At 34.7% G+C, this 20,501-nt stretch overlaps 1 protein-coding gene across 3 annotated transcripts in view; it reads left to right on the forward strand.

The window, feature by feature from the left end:
• The window catches only part of LONRF2 (LON peptidase N-terminal domain and ring finger 2), a 115,892-nt gene that overhangs the window by 59,957 nt on the left and 35,434 nt on the right, over positions 1-20,501 (forward strand). For all 3 annotated transcript variants that reach the window (XM_056807437.1, XM_056807438.1, XM_007501127.3), the window contains exons 2-3: positions 4,535-4,653; positions 18,456-18,578. In XM_056807437.1, the coding sequence (XP_056663415.1) occupies positions 4,585-4,653; positions 18,456-18,578 (192 nt within the window). In that variant the 5' untranslated portion in view covers positions 4,535-4,584. The remainder of the gene's footprint in view (positions 1-4,534; positions 4,654-18,455; positions 18,579-20,501) is intronic.

Genomic DNA, 20,501 nt, shown 5'->3' on the forward strand with positions numbered 1-20,501 from the left:
ATTATTATGTTAATTCTTGAGTCATTCTTCTTCTTAGAAAAAACCAAAAGCTTCCATGAAAACTATCCCATCTCTCATCTTTTGCCATCCCCTTCTCCTTTTGCCTTCAATCTTTGCTGCAAACATCAAGGTCTTTTCCAATGAGTCCCATCCTATCATTTTGTGACCAAAGTACTTCATCTTCATTATTTGACCTTATAATGAGTAGTCTGAATTAATTTATTTAAATATTGACTGATTTGATCCTCTTGCTTGTCCAAGGGACTCTCAAAAGTCTTCTCCAAGCCCCACAATTCAAAAGCATCCATTCTGTGGCACTCAGCTTTCTTTATGACCCAGCTCTCACAGCCATACATTGTTACTGAAAAAACCATAGATTTGACTATATGGACCTTTGTCAGCAAGGTAATATCTCCACTTTTTAGTTTGCTATTCCAGATATGTCATATGCTTTCCTTCTAAGGAGCATTTTTAATCACTGACTACAGTGGTCTTTGAGCCCAAGAATATAAAATCTAATACCTGTTCCATTTCTTCTCCCTCTATTTGCCAGGAAGTGATGGAATTAGTTGCCCAAGACATTAGTTTTTTTAATGTTAAGCTTCAAACCAGTTTGTTTTTTTTTTTACACTTGTCTTTCATCCCTCATCAGGAGGCTTCTTAATTCTTTTTTTTTTTAACTTTCAGCCATCAGAGTGGTAATGTCCATATATCTGAGATTGCTAGCTTTTGATTTGTCCAACCTGACATTTCACATAGAATTTCACATGACATTTCACATTTCACACATTTCACTCTGCATAGAAGTTAAATAAATAAGGTGGCAGTATACAGCCTTGTCATACTCCTTTTCCAGTCTAAAATCAATCAGTTGTTCTATGTTTGCTTCTAACTGTTGCTTATTGACCTGCACATAGATTCTTTAGGAAACAAGAAAGACAATCTAGTACTCCCTACTCTTTGAAGACTTGCCACATTTTGTTGTGATCTACACAGATTGAAGCAGAAGTAGATGTTTTCCTGGAACTCCTCCCTGGCTTTCTCCATAACCCAGCAAATGTTGGCAGTTTGGTCTCTAGTTTTTCTGCCTCTTTGAAAACCAGGCTGCTCTTCTGATAATTCTCAGTTTACATATTGCTGAAACCTTACTTGCAGAATCTTATTAAAAATAAGCTTGCCTGGCAATGTAGAATACATGCAGTTGTTCCATAATTTGAACATTCTTTGACATTGTCCTTCTTTAGGATTGAAACTTAAACTCGATCTTTTCCAAACCTGTGGCCACTGTTGAGTTTTCCAAATTTGCTGGCATACTGAATGCAGCACTTTAACAGCATGCTGATAGATATTTAAGGTCATGTTAGTATTACCTCCCTTCCTGGATACTGTCTCCTGTAAATTACTGGACAGCTCTCTGCCACTGTGTTCTATTAATTCCAGCCATGAGGGGAGGTCTCTACCTGGATTTATTCATTAACCCTCACTTTCTATCGGTGGTTTCTGGTTTTGTGCAACCTCCTTCCTCCCCCCAGTAGATATGACTACTGACAAATTAGTCTTAGCCTAGTTGGCTGCATGCAGGGTTAATGCATCAATCACACTTTAATTAGGTACAGAGAGTCCAAAGCCAGAGGGCCTTGGGAATGGAGTGGGGGAGAGAGGCTAGATAGTACAAGACACAGAGGAACAAATAGAAACATTACTTCAGATGGGAGTTGGGAATATTTGGGTAGCAAGGACTAACAGTAGGAGTAGTGCTCGAGGGGGTGATTTTGGGATCCCATTTTTATAGGGTTCTAGTTGGGGATTAGGAAGATTAAGTTTTAATCCACACCCTTTAGAGTTGCCTCATTAACATAGCAATGTCTTCTGTTTTATTGCCTACATTTGGTACCTAGCTACATCCTGCTGGCTGAGGGCCATAACAAGATACTCCTGTAAATTTTTAAGTCAGTATGTAAGTAGCAATTGTATGATAATAATAGATAGGAAATAGGAATTTAAGGAGAAAACATGGAAGGCAGTTGCCAAAAATGCCTTGTAAATTAATTAAGGCCACATTCAGAGACTATTTGCTATATTAAGAGAAACCAGTTCAGCCCTAATAAAATGCTCAATATTAATGAATTCAATTGCATGCAAATTAATATATACTTATATATATATATTGTGAATATGTATCTTCTATATCTATTTGGTGTATATGCATATATCATCTCCAAAATAATGACTCTTTTTAAAAATCTGATGAAAAATTTTAAAGAATATTAGCTTTTATTGAAATAGTGCAATAAAATTGAAACATTATGTTAATGAAACAACTCTAAGATGGCCTTAATAATTCTTAGATTTTTAAAAATAGGGTTATTATTTTGGAGAATATATGTGTGTATATATATATATTCACCAAATACATATATAGCATATGTTTAGATTTGCGTGTAATTGAATTCATTAGTGTTGAGCATGATTTTTCTTCTTTTTTTCCATGTAAATCTGAGATTGGCAAACTATGGCCCTCATCCCAAATCTGGCCTACCTGTTTTTGTACGGCCTTTGAGACATTTTATTTTAAAACATTTTTAGTGGTTGGAAAAAAAATCAATAAAATAACAGTAGTTGATGGCACATGAAAATTGTATGATATTAAAATTTCATTGTCCATAAATAATTTTATAGGAACACAGCTACATTCATTATTTGACCATAGTCTCTGGCTGCTTTTATCTACAATGGCAGAGTTTAGTAGTTGTGACAGAGACCACATGTGGCACTCACATTTCTATCCACTGCTACAAATTGCAGTGATGCGGTTTTAACTCAACAGTGTTTCAAGTGTTGTATCATCACTTATTTTTTATTATCATTGTTAGAAAAAGAAAAATATTTTATTATGATTTGAAATTTTATTTTTATTATGATTTTTTAAAGCTTGATGCCAAAATTGAAATCCTCCTGAATAAGAACTTTCCTCCAATCACTATTAGCAAACATCAAAAACATCAAACACTTGAATGGCTTTAGAAATTTGCTTTTGCCTATAGACTTGAGAATCTTTCTTAAGGGCTTAACTCAAAATTACAAGGGAAAACAGTGCTTATATGCTAGAAATTTATACTTTGTAAATTATGAGACAATTAATTTTTGAAACCCAAGTAATGTCAAGTTGCTTTAAATATTTCCTGTGCTGTCAAAAGCTAAAACAGGAACCATTCCCACACATTTGCAGTAGATATAGTTTCTGAACTCAAACTATATTCTAGCAGTGCCTTGATGCAAAGTCCAAAAATATTCCATATTTCAAAATTTTGTTCAATTGAGGGACTTTTCCCTAACCTTCAATGTAAAATGATTAATTTGCAATGGTATGCCAAAAGGCAAGAATCAAGGAAAAAAATCTAATGAAATTCTATAAGTGCCTTCCATGTGATGAATATGCATAGTTAAAATGATTTGCTCAGGGATTGATGCCAGTATTTACAGTTCTTATCTGTGTGAAAAGACATTTTCAAAGAAAATCTCATTATGGATCAGCATTAACAGATGAACATTTGCAGTTAATTTCAATGATAGGGAATCTCACTTTGAACCTTTGATACATTTTCATTAACAGACCTGTATTAATTGTACTCCATTTTCATTATATTTTGGGTTTCATTAATGAAAATTTCATGAAAAATTTTCTCTCTTTTTATATCTTTGCTTGTTTTCACTCTTGGTGCTGTGCTTGATAATGCTCCCAGGGAGAGAAGCATAACCCTCATTACAATTGTAAACAGTTGATATTTATTATAGTGAGACAAAAGTAAGAGTTTTTAAGGAGAGAGCACATAATGAAGAATCTGCCCTAATATATCCTGGCTTTGCCACTTGACTATTGCTAATTCCCTAACCAGTGGTTTTTGAGTGCTATCAGCATACTTCCTTTCTTGCCATTTTGGGAGCATGTCTGTGATAGCAGATGAAGAATTCTTAGTAATACTCCCCTTTTTCTATTCATTTGAAGGATAAATAGATGAAAGGAAGTTTTCATCCTTTTCACAAATAAGAAGTAGGAATATTGTTTGTTGTGTGTTTTCACAAACAAAATCAGGTTTATCACATTTAGGAAAACAAATCAAGTCTTAAACATTATGAATATCTCATATAATTTTCTACATTCTCCTGTGAGTTATTTTCTTTGTCCCTTGTAGCTATTGACTTTAGCTACACAATTCATCAATCAATTGATATGAGATTATTTTAGCCATGGTGTTTGTAGTGATAATTCACTTTGACCGCTGAACTTCAGTCTTGGCATGCTTTCTGATATGGTTAAATCTTGTTATGGTTATCTGAAATATTTGCTATAGAAGCCTATTAATCACACTGCCCAAATATCTCATTAAGGCAATATAAACAATTTATTAAGGGTGAATAGAAAGAATAATTTTTGCTTTCTTCTTTGTTTTTTTTCCCTAAGTAATTGCAGAAGATTTTCAGGTAGTTTACTTTGGAATCAGTACTCTTAATTAGTTTCTTTTGTTTATTCTAGCTCCTGGTGATAGTTTGCTAACAGTACAACGAGCAGAATTATGTACAGTCATGAAGAAATATAACCAAGCCCTTCATGATGCTGATGCAATTTGCAGAAGAAAACCCCTGTGGCCAAAGGTATTATTTCTTGATTTTGAATGGAAAGTAATTGTTTATCTTTAAGAGAAGCAGTATTAATGTCTAGAGAAGCTTTTAAAAAAGAGAGAAATTTGAAATTAAGTATAATTAAATATATGCATATGTTAAGATAATTTCTGTATAATTATACAAGTATCTTCATGAATTATTGTGCTTTTACTAATTAAGTTAAAAGACATAGTCTTGGCTTTCCTAGAAGCTTTACCTAATATGTCACTTATTTGGATAGCCACTAAGTGATATATAGATAAATGAATAGATATTAGTCAAGTATAACATCTAAACAAAGTAAGTTCATTTTGTCCATTGCTAAGCGAAGGAATGAATGTACTAGGAATTCAATGTTTAGATCTTGAAGCTGGTTTCATAAATTGAAGTGTAAAGGTAAATAATTTTGTAGTGTTACAATTGCAGAGAGTATACTTGTACTTTAGACAGATTTAAATAAAGAGAAGATGATTAAGAAAAACAGAATTTCAAAAAGAAGAGAAATCGTGTTAAGGAGAATGCTTGACTTCGGCCCCCAGATTTTGTCAGGAAGGTAATTAGTGTTTTGCCCACACTGGCACAAAAAGGAACATTGATAAGTAATAACAGCCCAACAGTGTTAATTTAAATTAGCCTTAAAGTATTTCAGGAAGCCAAATATGGAAATGTGTAGAAATTTTCTGAGCTTATAGTTTAAAACCCTTCTAATGCTGTTTATATTTTGAATTATTAAACTAAAAAATTCACTATCCTCTTGCCCTTCTGAGAAACACCAAGTGGTTCTGTAGTCCTGTTAATCATTTGCTGGCTAAAGAATTTTTCTCCCTGTTTAATTTTTTTTCTTTATTTTTTAAATTTATTTCTTTATTTTGGTTACAATAATCACTTTATTTCCCTTCCTCCCCTCCACCCATCCTTCCCGCAGCTGACGCGAAATTTCATTGGATATTACATGTGTCCTTGATCAGAACCTATTTCCATGTTGTTGTTTGCACTAGGATGTTCATTTAGAGTCTACATCCCCAACCATATCCCTTCGACCCATGTATTAAAGCAGTTGTTTTTGTTCGGTGTTTTTACTCCCACAGTGTTTCCTCTGAATGTGGATCCTGTTCTTTCTCATAGATCCCTCCAGGTTATTCAGGATCACTGCATTGCCACTAATAGAGAAGTCCATTACATTCGATTGTACCACAGTGTATCAGTCTCTGTGTACAATGTTCTCCTGGTTCTGCTCCTCTCACTCTGCATCAATTCCTGGAGGTTGTTCCAGTTCTTATGGAATTGCTCCAGTTCATTATTCCTTTGAGCACAATAGTATTCCATCACCAGCATATACCACAATTTGTTCAGCCATTCCCCAATTGGAGGGCATCCCCTCATTTCTCAATTTTTTGCCACCACAAAGAGCGCAGCTATTTTTGTATTTTTTGTGCATGTCTTTTTCCTTATTACCTCTTTTGGGTAAAAACACAGCAGTGCTATGGCTGGATCAAAGGGCAGACAGTCTTTTAGTGCCCTTTGGGCATAGTTCCAAATTGACCTCCAGAATGGTTGGATCAATTCACAACTCCACCAGAAATGAATTAATATCCTGACATTGCCACACCCCCTTCAGCATTCATTACTTTCCTTTGCTGTCATGTTAGCCAATCTGCTAGGTGTGAGGTGATACCTCAGAGTTGTTTTGATTTGCATTTCTCTGATCATTAGAGATTTAGAACACTTTTTCATGTGCTTATTAATAGTTTTTATTTCTTTGGCTGAAAACTGCCTGTTCATGTACCTTGCCCATTTATCAATTGGAGAATGGCTTGATTTTTTTGTACAACTGGTTTAGCTCTTTATAAATCTAAGTAATTAATTAAATCTTTGTCAGAGGTTTTTGTAATGAAGATTGTTTCCCAGTTTGTTGCTTCCCTTCTAATTTTGGATGCATTAGTTTTGTTTGTACAAAAACTTTTTAATTTGATGCAATCAAAATTATTGATTTTACATTTTGTGATTTTTTTTTCTAGCTCTTGCTTAGTTTTTAAAGTCTCCTTTCCCAAAGGTCTGACATGTATACTATTCTGTGTTCACCTAATTTGCTTATAGTTTCTTTCTTTATATTCAGGTCATTAGCCCATTTTGAGTTTTATCTTGGTTTAGGGTGTGACATGTTGATCCAAACCTAATCTCTCCCATGCTGTCTTCCACTTTTCCCAGCAGTTTTTATCAAATAGTGGGTTTTGGTCCCCAAAACTAGGATCTTTAGGCTTATCATAGACTGTCTTGCTGACAGACCCCGGATCCTCCTTTCTGTCTCTTAGCCAGTACCAAATTGTTTTGATGACCACTGCTTTATAGTATAGTTTGAGATCTAGGACTGCAAGTCCTCCTTTCTTTGCATTTTATTTTCATGATTTCCCTGGATATCCTTGATCTTTTGTTCTTCCAAATGAACTTTGTTATCTTTTTTTTTAATTCAGTAAAAATGTTTTTTGGTAGTTCAATGTGTATGGCACTAAATAAGTAAATTAATTTGGGTAGGATGGTCATTTTTATTGTTACCTCATCCTACCCATGAGCAATCAATGTTTTTCTAATTGTTTAAATCTAATTTTAATTGGGTGGAGAGTGGTTTGTAGTTGTATTCATATAGTTCCTGTGCTTGTCTCGGCAGATAAATTCCTAAGTATTTTATATTGTCTAGGGTGATTTTAAATGGAATTTCTCTAATTCTTGTTGCTGAGATGTGTTGGAGATATATAGAAATACTGAGGACTTATGCGGGTTTATTTTGTATCCTGCTAGTCTGCTAAAGTCATTGATTATTTCCACTAGCTTTTTGGTTGATTCTCTAGTATTCTTTAAGTAGACCATCATATTATCCACAAAGAATGATAGCTTGGTCTCCTCATTGCCTATTTTAATACCTTCAATTTCTTTTTCTTCTCTAATTGCTACTGCTAGTGTTTCTAGTACAATGTTAAATAATAGAGGTGATAATGAGCATCCTTGTTTCACTCCTGATCTTATGGGAAGGCTTCTAGTTTTTCCCCATTGCAGATGATGTTTGCTGATAGTTTTAGATATATATTGTTTATTATTTTTAGGAAAGATCCTTCTATTCCTATACTTTCTAGTGTTTTCAAAACAATGGGTGTTGTTTTTTATCAAAGGCTTTTTCTGCATCTTATTGAGATAATCATGATTTTTGTTGGTTTGCTTGTTAATGTGGTCAATTATGTGGATGGTTTTCCTAATATTGAACCATCCTTGCATTCCTGGTATGAATCCTACCTGGTCATAGTGAATAACCCTAGTGATGACTTGCTGGAGTCTTTTTGCTAGTATCCTATTTAAGATTTTTCAGTCTATATTCATTAAGGAGATTGGTCTATAGTTTTCTTTCTCTGTTTTTGACCTGCCTGGTTTTGGGATCAGTACCATATTTGTGTCGTAAAAGGAATTTGGTAGAATCCCTTATTTCCTTGTTCTGTCAAATAGTTTGTATAATATTGGGATTAGTTGTTCTTTGAATATTTGATTGAATTCATTTGTGAATCCATCTGAACCTGGGAATTTTTTGTTCAATTTCTTTTTCTAATATGGGGTTGTTGAGGTAATCTATTTCTTCCTCTGTTAGTCTAGGCAATTTATATTTTTGTAAGTATTCATCCATATCACCTAGATTGCCATATTTATTGCCATATAATTGGGCATAATAATTTTTAATGATTGCCTTAATTTCCTCTTCATTAGAAGTGAGGTCTCCCTTTTCATCTTGGATACTGTCAATTTGGTTTTTGTCTTTCCTTTTATTAATTAGACTGACCAGTACTTTGTCTATTTTATTTGTTTTTTCAAAGTACCAGCTTCTAGTCTTATTTATTAAATCAATAGTTCTTTGACTTTCAATTATATTAATTTCTCCTTTGATTTTAGGATCTCTAATTTTGTCTTCATCTGAGGATTTCTCATTTGTTCGCTTTCTAGTTTTTTAATTTACATGCCCAATCCATTGACCACTGCCCTCCCTAATTTGTTAATATATGAACTCAAGGATATAAATTTCCCCCTGAGTACTGCTTTGGCTGCATCCCATAGGTTTTGAAAGGATGTCTCATCATTGTCATTTTCTTCACTGGAATTATTAATTGTTTCTATAATTTGTTCTTTGCCTAACCGGTTTTGGAAAATCATATTGTTTAATTTCCAATTAATTTTTGATTTACCTCTCCATGTACCCTTACTAATTATTATGTTCATTGCATTGTGATCTGAGAAGGTTGCATTTATTATTTCTGCTCTTTTGCACTTGTTTGCAATGTTTTTATGCCCTAATAAATGGTCAATTTTTGTGAATGTATCATGTGCTGCTGAAAAGAAGGTGTATTCCTTTTTGTTCATATTTATTTTTCTCCACATTTTTCTCCATTAACTCTAATTTTCTTAAGATTTCATTCACTTCTATTACCTCTTTCTTATTTATTTTTTGGTTTGATTTATCTAGTTAGAATAGAGCAAGGCTCAGGTCTCCCACTAGTATAGTTTTTCTATCTCTTTCATCCTTGAGCTCCACTAGTTTCTCCTTTAGAAATTTGGATGCTATGCCATTTGGTGCGTACATGTTGAGTACTGATATTTCCTCCTTGTCTATACTGCCTTTTATCAGGATGTAATTACCTTCCCTATCTCTTTTAACTAGATTTATTTTTACTTTGACTTTGTCAGATATCGTGATTGTGACTCCTGCCTTCTTTTTATCAGTTGATGCCCAATAAATTTGGCTCCATCCTCTTACTTTCACCCTATGCATATCTACCTTACTCATGTTTGTTTCTTGTAGACAGCATATGGTAGGATTTTGGATTCTAATCCACTCTGCAATTTACTTGTGTTTTATGGGTGAGTTCATTCCATTCATATTCAGAGTTATGATTACCAGCTGTGTATTTCCCAGCATTTTGATTTCTACTCCTAGTCCTACCTTTTCTTCTTTCACTATTTTCTTCTACACCAATGTTTGTTTTTAATCAGTCCCCAAAGTTCCTACCCTTATTTTACTTCCCTTTCTCTCCTCCCTTCTTATTCCCCCCCTTATTTTCTTTGCAGTCTTTTTTAAAACTACCCCCCACCCTCTCCGTCCTTTATACTGCTTCTCTCCCCACCAATCCATTTGTTACCCTTCTATTCCCCTATAGGGTGCTAATCTGTTCTCTGCCTCAATGGATTGGATTGTTCTTCCCTCACTGGGCCAATTTCAATGCATATAATAGTTGAGTATTTCCTATCTCCAACCTCTTTACCCTTCCAGTGTACTGATGTTCTCCCACCTCCTGCCATGAGCTTCTTTGGGACATATAAATTTTCCGCCATTTGTTTCTTTTCCCATTTCTTTTAATATTAACCTCTTTTGTTTTAGCTCTAGTTGTGTGTGTGTATATATACACACATATATGTATTTATGCATACATATATCTATATACGTATTTATGCCTTGTCCTTTCATCCTATACAGTTTGTCACTGTTCCCTCTAAGTGTAATTCTTCTAGCTGCCCAGGTGAGGACAATAGTCATTACCAATGACCTCTTTTCTTATATGGATATATATCATTTTAACTTATTGAGTCTCTTAAAAAAAGTTGTTGTTGTTGTTTTGTTTTTCTTTTTTCCCTTTTTTAATTATCTTTTAATGATTCTTATGAGTTCTGTGCTTGGACATCAAATTTTCTGTTCAGGTCTGGTCTTTTCTTTACAAATTCTTGGAATTCTTCTATTTTGTTGAATGGCCATACTTTCCGCTGTAAGAATATAGTCAATTTTTCTGGGTAGTGATTCTTGGTTGTAGACCTAGTTCCCTTGCTTTCTGGAATATCATATTCCATGCCTTTCAGTCCTTCAGTGTAGATGTAGCCAGATTCTATGCTATCCTCGCTGTGGTTCCATGGTATCTGAATGACTTCTTCTTGGCAGCTTGTAATATTTTTTCCTTGTTCGGATAGTTCTTGAATTTGGCTACAGCATTCCTGGGTCTTGTCAGTTGGGGATTAAGTACAGGAGGTGATCTGTGAATTCCTTTGATCTCCATTTCCCCCTCTTGTCCTAGAATATCAGGGCAGTTTTCTTGTATAATTTCCTGTAGTATGAAGTCCTGGCTTTTTCGTTTTCATCTTGTTGGTCTTCTGGTAGACCACTGATTATTAAATTGTCTCTCCTCGAAAGATTTTCTAAATCTTCTGTTTTGTGATTGAGATGCTTCATATTTTCCTCAATTTTTTTTAATTCTTTTGGTTTTGTTTTATAGTGTCCTTCCTTCTGCAATCACTTAATTTTAGTTGTTGTATTCTGGTTCTTAAAGACTGAATTTCTTCCCTGACTTTTTGGTCATCCTTCTTCTTCTGGTCTGGTCTTCTTTGGAGGTCATCTTTTATCCTTTTTGCCTCAACTCTCATCTCCTTTGCCTCATCTTTCATTTCCTTTGCCTCAATTAAAGACACTATCTTCTGTTTCCAGATGACTTATCTTAGTTTTAAGTTCTTTCCCAATTGTCTTCAGCCTCTCTCAATTGTGTTTTGAATTGCATTTTGACTTCTTCCAAAGCCTGTATCCAATTTGCTGGTATTTCTGATTTATCGTTTGATGATCCCTCATCCTCTGTTCCGTTTTCTCTTTGTTCCTTGCCTGCATAGGAACTGTCTATTGTAATTTCTTCTTTTTCTGTTGTTTGCTCATATTTACCCCTTCTTTACTCCCTGTATTTGTCTGTGCTTTTGCTCCTTTCATTTTTTTGGTTTTGGGATTTTCTGTCAGTCTCTCCTCTTGGAGCTTTGACAAAGATCTCTCTGTGCAGTCTGTGGGAATGAGTATTTATTAATCATGTGGACTAAGGTAAACATATCAATTGGTATGTAGAAGTTCTTTTCAAACGAATGAAGCCTATTAAGTAATTTTATTATAAGAAACAGATCATCAATTTAGTCCTTCACCTTTATTTTATCTAAAAAAAATAACAAGTATTTATTTTCTATCTATCATATTCCCTTCACCTCTGTTCCCTGAAAACAGAAGAAACCTTTGGATCAAATATATGTAGTCCCATGAAACACTGCCACATTGACCATGTACAAAAATGTATGTCTCCTTTCTATATATAGAGTTCAGTATTTCTCTGTAAGGAGATGGGTAACATTCTTCATCTTTGGTGTTCTGGAATCTCAGTGGGACATTCTGTAGATCAGAGATCTTAAGGATTTCAAAGTTGATCCTTTTTTTACAGTGTTACAGTATAAATTGTTCTTTTTCTGCTTTACTTCATTCTGCATTAATTCATACAAGTCTTTCTGAATTCCTCTGAATCTTTTCCTTTCATCATTTCTTATAGTAGTATTCCATTATATTAATCTACCATAATTTATTCATCCATTCTTCAGTTGATTGGTCACTTTATTGTAGAATTGGAGAGGCTAAGTAAGAACCCAGTAGCTAGGAAATGGCAAAGCTAGAGTTTGAATTCTCATGTCTTCTAAGTACAATGCTCATTCCACTATGCCCCATTGGCCCCCTTTTTCACCATTCCTTAATCACACTTCTCTTTCTAAAGTATATTGATTTTTGTTTTAGGCTTGAAAGACTTTGGTAACAGATTTAAACTTGGGACTACTAGAGTGTGTTTTTAGTGGTAGAGATTTTCTTCCATGCTTTTACTTCATGCTTAAGTGAAATTAAAGAAGACATGTTTAGAAGAAACGTGAAGCTATCTATAATCACATAATTGAAGAATTAGGTTCAGGGATTTTAGATTTAACCATTAAATAAGCAAAAAAAAATGGAGGCAGAAGTTGAATCTAGTTTGAGCTAACTTGGTAAGTTATGATGTCCTCTAATAAGAATTTGCTTCCACTGGGATTCAACTATGGTTCATAGCTAGAAAACCAGAAGAGGAACAGATATGGCTCCTAGCTAGTCATTGGGTTGGAGCTGGTTAAAGAACAGAGACAGTGTATCTTTTATAGTGATGAAGTTATTCTAGAAAAAATGTGGAATCTGCTGCTACCAGAGAATTAAAGTATATTAGAACTGGAGTGAACTTCATTTGCCATCTAACAGCATATACCTCTGAACCTCGAGGATGTTTCTATAATATTTATAGAATGAAAACATTGGACTAGATCTCTAAGGCTCTTTCTCCATCTAACTCCTAGAATTCCAAAAGATTGTCTCTTTAGGAAGACATCTGTTGATGCAGGATTACTTTCTTCTCAAATAATTCTGTGTATTTCAAGAGTAATTCTAATTATCAGGAAGTTTTTCTTAACTGAAACTAGTCTTCCTAGTCCTTCTGTACACTGATCCTACTTCTGTTCTGAAAGGTCAAGTAAAACAAGTTTAGTATCACAGTTTTTTGGCCTTTATTATATGGAAAAAAATGTCAGAGCTATTCTAGCAATTTCTTTTTTTCTTGAAGACTCTTGACTCTTGAATATGTTTAATTAAAAAATAATTCTCTGTTAAGTGCCTCATATGTGCTGGGTATTGAGGATATAAAAACAAATATAAACAAATCTTACTCTTAAAGAGCTTAATCCAGTTCAATTATCTGCATTAACACTTTCTTATCTTGCCTCTCTCAGATCTGGCAATTGTATACGATCTTGAAAGGGGGAAAAAAGTCAAATTTCAAGAAAAAACAAAATCCTTCTTGAATTATCAATTCACAAAATTTCTTTTTTAAATATATTATTTCTTTTTAACATTTATTTAATTTTTTTAGTTCCAAGTTCTCTCCTTCCCTCCAGGCCTTCCCTGACTCATTGAGAAAGAAAGCAATATGGTATCCATTATATGTGTGAAATCATGCAAGACATTTTCCCATATTATCCATGTTCTAAAGAAGAGCAAGAAATATAAAAGTGAAGAAATTATACTTCTGTCAATCCCCAGAGCTTTTAAGTTCTCTTTATGGAGGTGAATAGCAGTTTTCATCATGACTCATTTGAAATCATCTTGGATCATTGTATTGATTAGAATAGTTTAGGCTTTCACAGCTCATATTCCTTAAAATATTAATATTACTGTGTACAATGTTCTGGTTCTGCTCATTTCATGTTGTATCAGTTCATAGAAGTCTTCCAAGGTTTTTCTGAAGTGCTCCTGCTTGTTATTTCTTATAAAACAATAGTTTTCCATTACAATCATATGCCATAGCTTGTTTAGCCATTCCCAAGGTGGGAATTCCCTCAGCATGGAATTTCTTAGAAATAGTTTTTGTTCATATTTTTACAGTTTAAAAAAAACTAACTCCCAGAGAAGACAAGGAAGATACTCAGTTAATTTCATAACTATTAGAATCCAACCTCTTCATTCACAATTCACTGCTTTCTTAAATGTCACATGAAGTCATTCACTGAGAGTTCCTCATTCTCTCTTTATCTCACATTTACTCAAATGTCTCTCCCTACTATTTCATCTTTAATTTTTGTATCAAATGAAATGGTGCATCAGGTGTTCAGAGAGCGACCAGCACCTCTGTCATAAGGTCTTGTTGAGCCCTTTTCAGTGCTATTCATCCATTTGATGCTCATCTTTCATTCACCTCTCATCTGTGGCTCCAAGAAACTGAAGCAGACACAGTGAAGGCATTTTGGCAGGTGGGCTAAACCAGACTGAGGGTTACCAACAGACCTCAAACCCATTGGTGAATTAGAGGATGTCTGCCTCAACTATGTGAAGACTTTCCCTTGAAGAATAGTGGAATGGGCAGATGAAAATAGTTTGTTCCTGTGGCTATAGAGGCAACTGAATCAGGCTCTGTGGAGCATTTAGAGCTCCGTTCAGTTGAAAATACTAGGGTCATCCACTGCATCCTGAGCTATCACGAGTCATTTTGACCTTTGTGTTGCCACTGTACTTGAATAACTGAAAGAGAGAGTGGGGCAAATAACTTTATGCAATTCTGCTTCATTTAAATTCAATTCATATACAAATAAGAAAATCATTCCATGATGTCATTTGTCCTCTTTGAAATCAAAGGATGAATAACAGCAACACGAAGGAGTGGCCTGCCTCTCTACCAAGCAAAATGTCTTCCCTGCACAAGTGATCCCATCCTAGTCTGTGCTCCAACAAACTGCCTCCTCCATCATACCCACTTTCATTTTTTTTAATCTCTCCCTCTCTAATGACTGCTTCCTTACTGCCTACAAACACACTCATGTCTTTCTCGTCCTCCAGAAGTATTCAATCCATCCATCCCTGCTGCATATCATCCTATACCTTGCTTCCCTTTCATGACTAAATTCCTTCACAAGGCTTCCCCTTCCTTTACTTTTACCCTCTTCCTAACTCTACAATCTGGCTTCTGACCCCATAATTCAGTGGTTCTCAACCTTTCTAATGCCGTGACCCCGCAATACAGTTCCTCATGTTGCAGTGACCCCAAACCAAAAAATTATTTTGGTGGCTACTTCAAAACTGTAATTTTGCTACAGTTGTGATTCAGAATGTAAATACCTGATATGCATTATATATTCTCATTGCTACAAATCAAACATAATTTAAACATAGTGATTAATCACAAAACAGTATTTAATTATATGTTGAGAAATATTAATCCAGCAGGAGGCAGCCTGAGCCCTGGGGCAAGAGGTAAGTCCTGTCTGGGGAGGGTGTCCGCAGACGCTGCCTTCTTCTTCCTGTCGTCTCCCTCCAGCTCTAGCTGAGGCTTCACTTTGCTGGGGTTATTTGGCTCCGTTATCCGCTCCAGGAGTTATCCGCTCCAGGACTCGTTCTTAACCCCTCCAGAGCCAGCAGCCCGGTGCTCTCTCTGGGTCTCTGTTTGAGTCCGGTCCCCCCTAGGCAACAGTGTAAATCCATCGCCCCTCACAGGGGGAGAGCTGCTGATAGGTAACTAATATTAGTACAATGTGCGGGCAGCAGGGTCCCTGTTCTTTCCGAGATCTTACTGTAAAGTAGCGCAATTTCTCAGTGGCTAAAGCCATCGGAAATATGTATTTTCCGATGGCTTTAGGCGACCCCTGTGTTTTGGTCGTTCGACCCCCGCCGGGGTTGCAACCCACAGGTTGAGAACCACTGCCATAATTCAAGAAACTACTTTCTCCAGAGTTACTTTTTTAAAATCAAGACTTAGCTACTAAATCTATCAGCCTTTTCTTGATTCTCATCTTTCCTGATCTTATAGCACTTAACCTTGTTCATCACCACCTCGATATCCTCTTCTCCCTACATTTGCTTTTTCCTGATTCTCCACCTTCCTGTTTGATAGCTCCTCAGTTTTCTTTGCTGGATCTTTAATCCTGGTCATGTTGATTGACCATGGGTGTCATATATGACTTTGTCTTGGACTCTCTTCTCTTATTTTCCTCTCTTTATACTATTTTGCTTGGTGATCTCAATAGTTGCTACATATGTTCATTTCTATTCAGATAGAGATATATTCAGCCATAACTTCTCTCCTGACTTCTAATATTATGTCTCCAGCTGTCTATTGGATATTTTTTACTGCATGTTCCATAGACATCTTAAATTCAATATGTCCAAAACTTAATTCATTATCTTTTCAAATCCATAAACATTTATTAAAAACCTACTATGTGCCAGGCACTGTGCTAAGTACTGTATATACAAACAAGACAAAGAATCCCTACCCTCAAGGAGTTTACAGACTGCTGGAGGAAGACAATTCACAAAAAGAAATGAGGTTAGAGGGAGGGAAATCCAAAGGGTACCTGGATGCGGGCCATTTTATTTATGGTTTCAAAGTATAAGAACGGTATGGGCTGTTAATTGGAATTAAGTGACTTGCCCAGGGCCACACAACTAAGAAATGTCTGTGAGACCAGATTTGAGTCCAGGACTTCCCATCTATAGGCCTGGCTTTCCATCTACTGAGTCACCCAGCTGCCCCATGAGGGGCATCTTATTTCAAAGAGTTGAAACCAAGTAGAACTGGTATGGATTCTTTTTCACTTCCTTATTATTGTGGAGGTCACCATCTTAGACAACTAGGCCCATAACCTAGTTGTTATCCTTGACTTCTCACTCTTGTTTTTCATTTCCATGCTACTACCAAATCCTGTCAATTTTACCTTCATAATTTTCCTCTTTTTACATTCCCTTCTCTCCTCACATTGCCACTTTTTCCTACGCCTGCACTACCATAACAGTTTGCTGTTTGGTCTCTACCACAAGCTTCTCCCTGCTCTAGTCCATCCTTCATCTGCCAGAATGATCTTCATAAAGTATATGTCTGACCATGTTACCCTCCACCCCCCCAATAAACTCCAGCAGCCCCCTATAACTTTCAGAATGAAATATTAAAATCCTCTTGGTTTTCAAGATCAGTTATTAAGCATTTGTTAAGTGCCTGTTGTGTTACATGCTGGGGATACAGAAGGAGGCAAAAGATGCTCCCTGTCCTTGAGGGACAGAAAAGCAAGCAAGCACACAAAGATGTACAAATTAGCTAAATAGGAAAATAAATCAAGAGAGAAGGCACTAGAATTAAGAGTTGTTGGGAAAGTCTTCCTAAAGAAAGTAGAATTTTAGTTGGGACTTGAAAGAATCCAAGGAGGCAGATTTGAGCTCTCCATAACCCTCTTAGTTTTCCAGCCTCTTTATATTTTAGTTCCATTCTAGATCTTCCATAATTCAGTGACACTTGCCTCCTTGTTCTTCCTTGTGCATAACACTCCATCTTTCAACTTTGTGCATTTTCATTCATTGAGTCTTTTCCATCTCATGACTTTCCTAGCCTACCTCAAATTTCTTCAAGAAACCTTTCCTAGTCCTTTTGAATACTAGTGTATTTCTCTTTGATTACCTCCAATTTACTTGTATTTTACTGCCAATAGTTACCTTTGATTTAAAATTAGAATAAGCAAACGAATTAAGATGTATTTTGTTTAAGCTAAATTGACAATAATAAGAATAAATCACTGGAAAAATAATATATATGGCATGCATCTGAGAATTAAAGAAATACAGGGATGAAACTCGAGAATTCATTGCCTAAAATGTGTAGCCTTCTATTATTAATGGCCAGTATGCCAGAGCACAGTTAGATGGGTGATTGCAAATATAGAAGTCATTTTTTAATATTAAAAGACTCTTGGATTGAGACAGTATAAAGTGTGGGAAAATAGAATTAAGGTTTTTAATTTTCATTTTGGAAAAGGTATCAACATATAATAAATAATAAAAGTACTGATCATCAAAACTATAATACTCTGCTGGAAAAGAATGGCATCGTTTCTGCAAGGAAAAATTAAGCCTAACTTGCTTGTTGATAAAATACAATAATTTTGAAACCCAAAAGTGTTTTTTTATGATGAATAAAAGGAAGCTCTGCTTCTCTTCAAGCAAATAATGTTAAAACGTGTAAATGAATCAAAAGATATATGTATGAAATAGTGGTGGGCATCTCTTAACAAAAGCTGAGCTATCAGATTGGCCTTAGAAAGAACAATCAAGCCTACTTGTCTCTTCTGGCTATAAAGTACTGTGTGTGTGTGTGTGTGTGTGTGTGTGTGTGTGTGTGTGTGTGTGTGTGTGTGTGTGTGTGTGTGTTGAATCTAATAAGTAGATACCTGAGAAATTTAGACTTTAATAATTTGGTTTTTTACTTTGACAAAGGAATATTGTAGAAGTCATTCAAATGTGGCTCATTTGTTTTGTAAATTCACTTAATAAATTAGATCCAATAATTATTCTTCAAATTATTCTTAGAATAGGATGAGTTATAGGCATATTGCATTTTAGGTGTTTATCTTTTTTTTGTTACTTATAGGGACATTATGTGAAAGCACAGGCTCTTTTGGGATTGGGAAAAACTGAGGAGGCATTGAAGGAGTTTCTTTACTGTGTTGCCTTAAATCCCGGACGAGGAATAATGAAGAAAGAAGCGCAAAAGGTATAGTGTTGATTTGAATGTTTTTTCCCTTTAAGTTGGGCTACATTTTTTCCCTTAAAATTTTTTTTATTCTACTTTATTTTGTGAAAACATTTCTCAATTACATTTAAAAACTTGGATATTCATTTTGAAAAAAAATTGAGTACCAAATTCTCCCCCTCTTTTTGAAAAGGCAATCAACATATCATCAGTTATACATACATGTGAAGTCATGTAAAACATATTTCCACATTAGCCATGTTCTCTCTCTCACACACACACACACAAAAGCAAGAAAAATTAAATGAAAAAAGTTTGATTCAGTCAGCACTCCTTTCTCTGAAAGTTGGTAACATTTTTCAAAATCATAGATCCTTTGGAACTGTCATCAATCATTGTATTGATGATCAGAATAGCTAAGTCTGTCCTGGTTTGATCATCATTACAATGTTCTCTTACATCTCTTACAATGTTCTATTTATTTTACTTTGCATCAGCTCAGATAAATATTCCCATGTATTTCTCAAACCAGCCTATTGTCATTTCTTAGAGCACAGTAGTAGTATTCCTTTACAATCATACACAATTGATAGACATCCCTTTGATTTCCAGTTCTTTGCTGTTGAGATGCTTTTATAAGTAAAGTAGCTATTAATAAGCTCTTTCTGTGAATTTTAAGAATTTTGCTATTCCAATATCTCATTTGGATGCCATTTTATCCCCATCTGACCAGTACATTGTGCTTTATAATAGTAAATAGACATAACCCAATTCTCTGTGAAATAATGCTGTTATATTGAAGAAATAGAGGGGTTTTTTGGACTTAGACATGTCAGTGTGATGTAAGAGGTTTAGCTATGTAGATCATTTTGCCCTTGTGTGAATAACTGAAGTAACTATTGGGGATAAGAACTTCAATTTTCAATAAATAAAATAAAATTCAATAAAATCAATCCATAAATAAAAATTCAATAAATTCAAATTTCAACAAATTCAATAAACTATTCAAATAAATACAAATTCAATTAAATATTCAAATAAATACAAATTCATCAAATTTCCATAAATTTTGATTATATCATATATTAAAAAAAAATCACTCAGTGGCCAACCTTTCTAGTGTTGAACCTTTTTGCATTTTACCAGGCTGGTTCTAGGACCTTGAACAATAGCCTATTATTGGAGTTTTTTTCAACTGGCATAACCTTCAAAATCTCAAGTTTGCCTATTTGAGAATAAGGGGCATAGAAGAAAAACATATGCCTTATCAGTTGTTTATATGGATACATGTTTTGGGATTTTGGTTTCAAAAAATTGCTCTATTGCAAAAATGAATAATATGAAAATAGGTGTCGAGTTATAATATTTGTATAACCCAGTGGAATTGCTTCTCAGCTCCAGGAGGGGGGGAAGGAAGAATGGAGGGAAAGAAAATGTATCATGGAAACACATTTAAAAAATTAAAAATCAAATGTAAAAAAGAGAATAAGGGGCATAAAATGCTCTATTGAGGATATTTATTTATGACTTGAAGAGGATATGGCCAGTAAAGAGAATAAGAAACAATAGATATCCTGTTACATCAAAAGAACACGAGAAAAGACTTTAACACCTCAGACAAATCTTCTATGGAGGGTTTATGGGAAAACCATAACAAAATAAAATATTGATAATGTATAGAATGAGAAGAAATGATTGGGTGGTAGTCTGTATTAGTAGAGAAAATACACCAGAGAAAAGACAGTTATGTCAAAGTGTCTATCTGTATTTTTCTTAATAATCATTCAGAGTTTCACTCATAAACATGATACTGGTCAGCTTTTTGTTAGATTTTCCCCCCAGTAACTGCCTGGTACTTTACAGAAAACTGATTATTTCTTATTTATAAGGATATTTTAAGAAATTATGTTAAACAAATCTAGTAGCAGGTGCTTTAGTATTCAG

This window comes from Monodelphis domestica, chromosome 8 (genome assembly GCF_027887165.1).
Source record: "Monodelphis domestica isolate mMonDom1 chromosome 8, mMonDom1.pri, whole genome shotgun sequence".
Lineage (NCBI taxonomy): Eukaryota > Metazoa > Chordata > Mammalia > Didelphimorphia > Didelphidae > Monodelphis > Monodelphis domestica.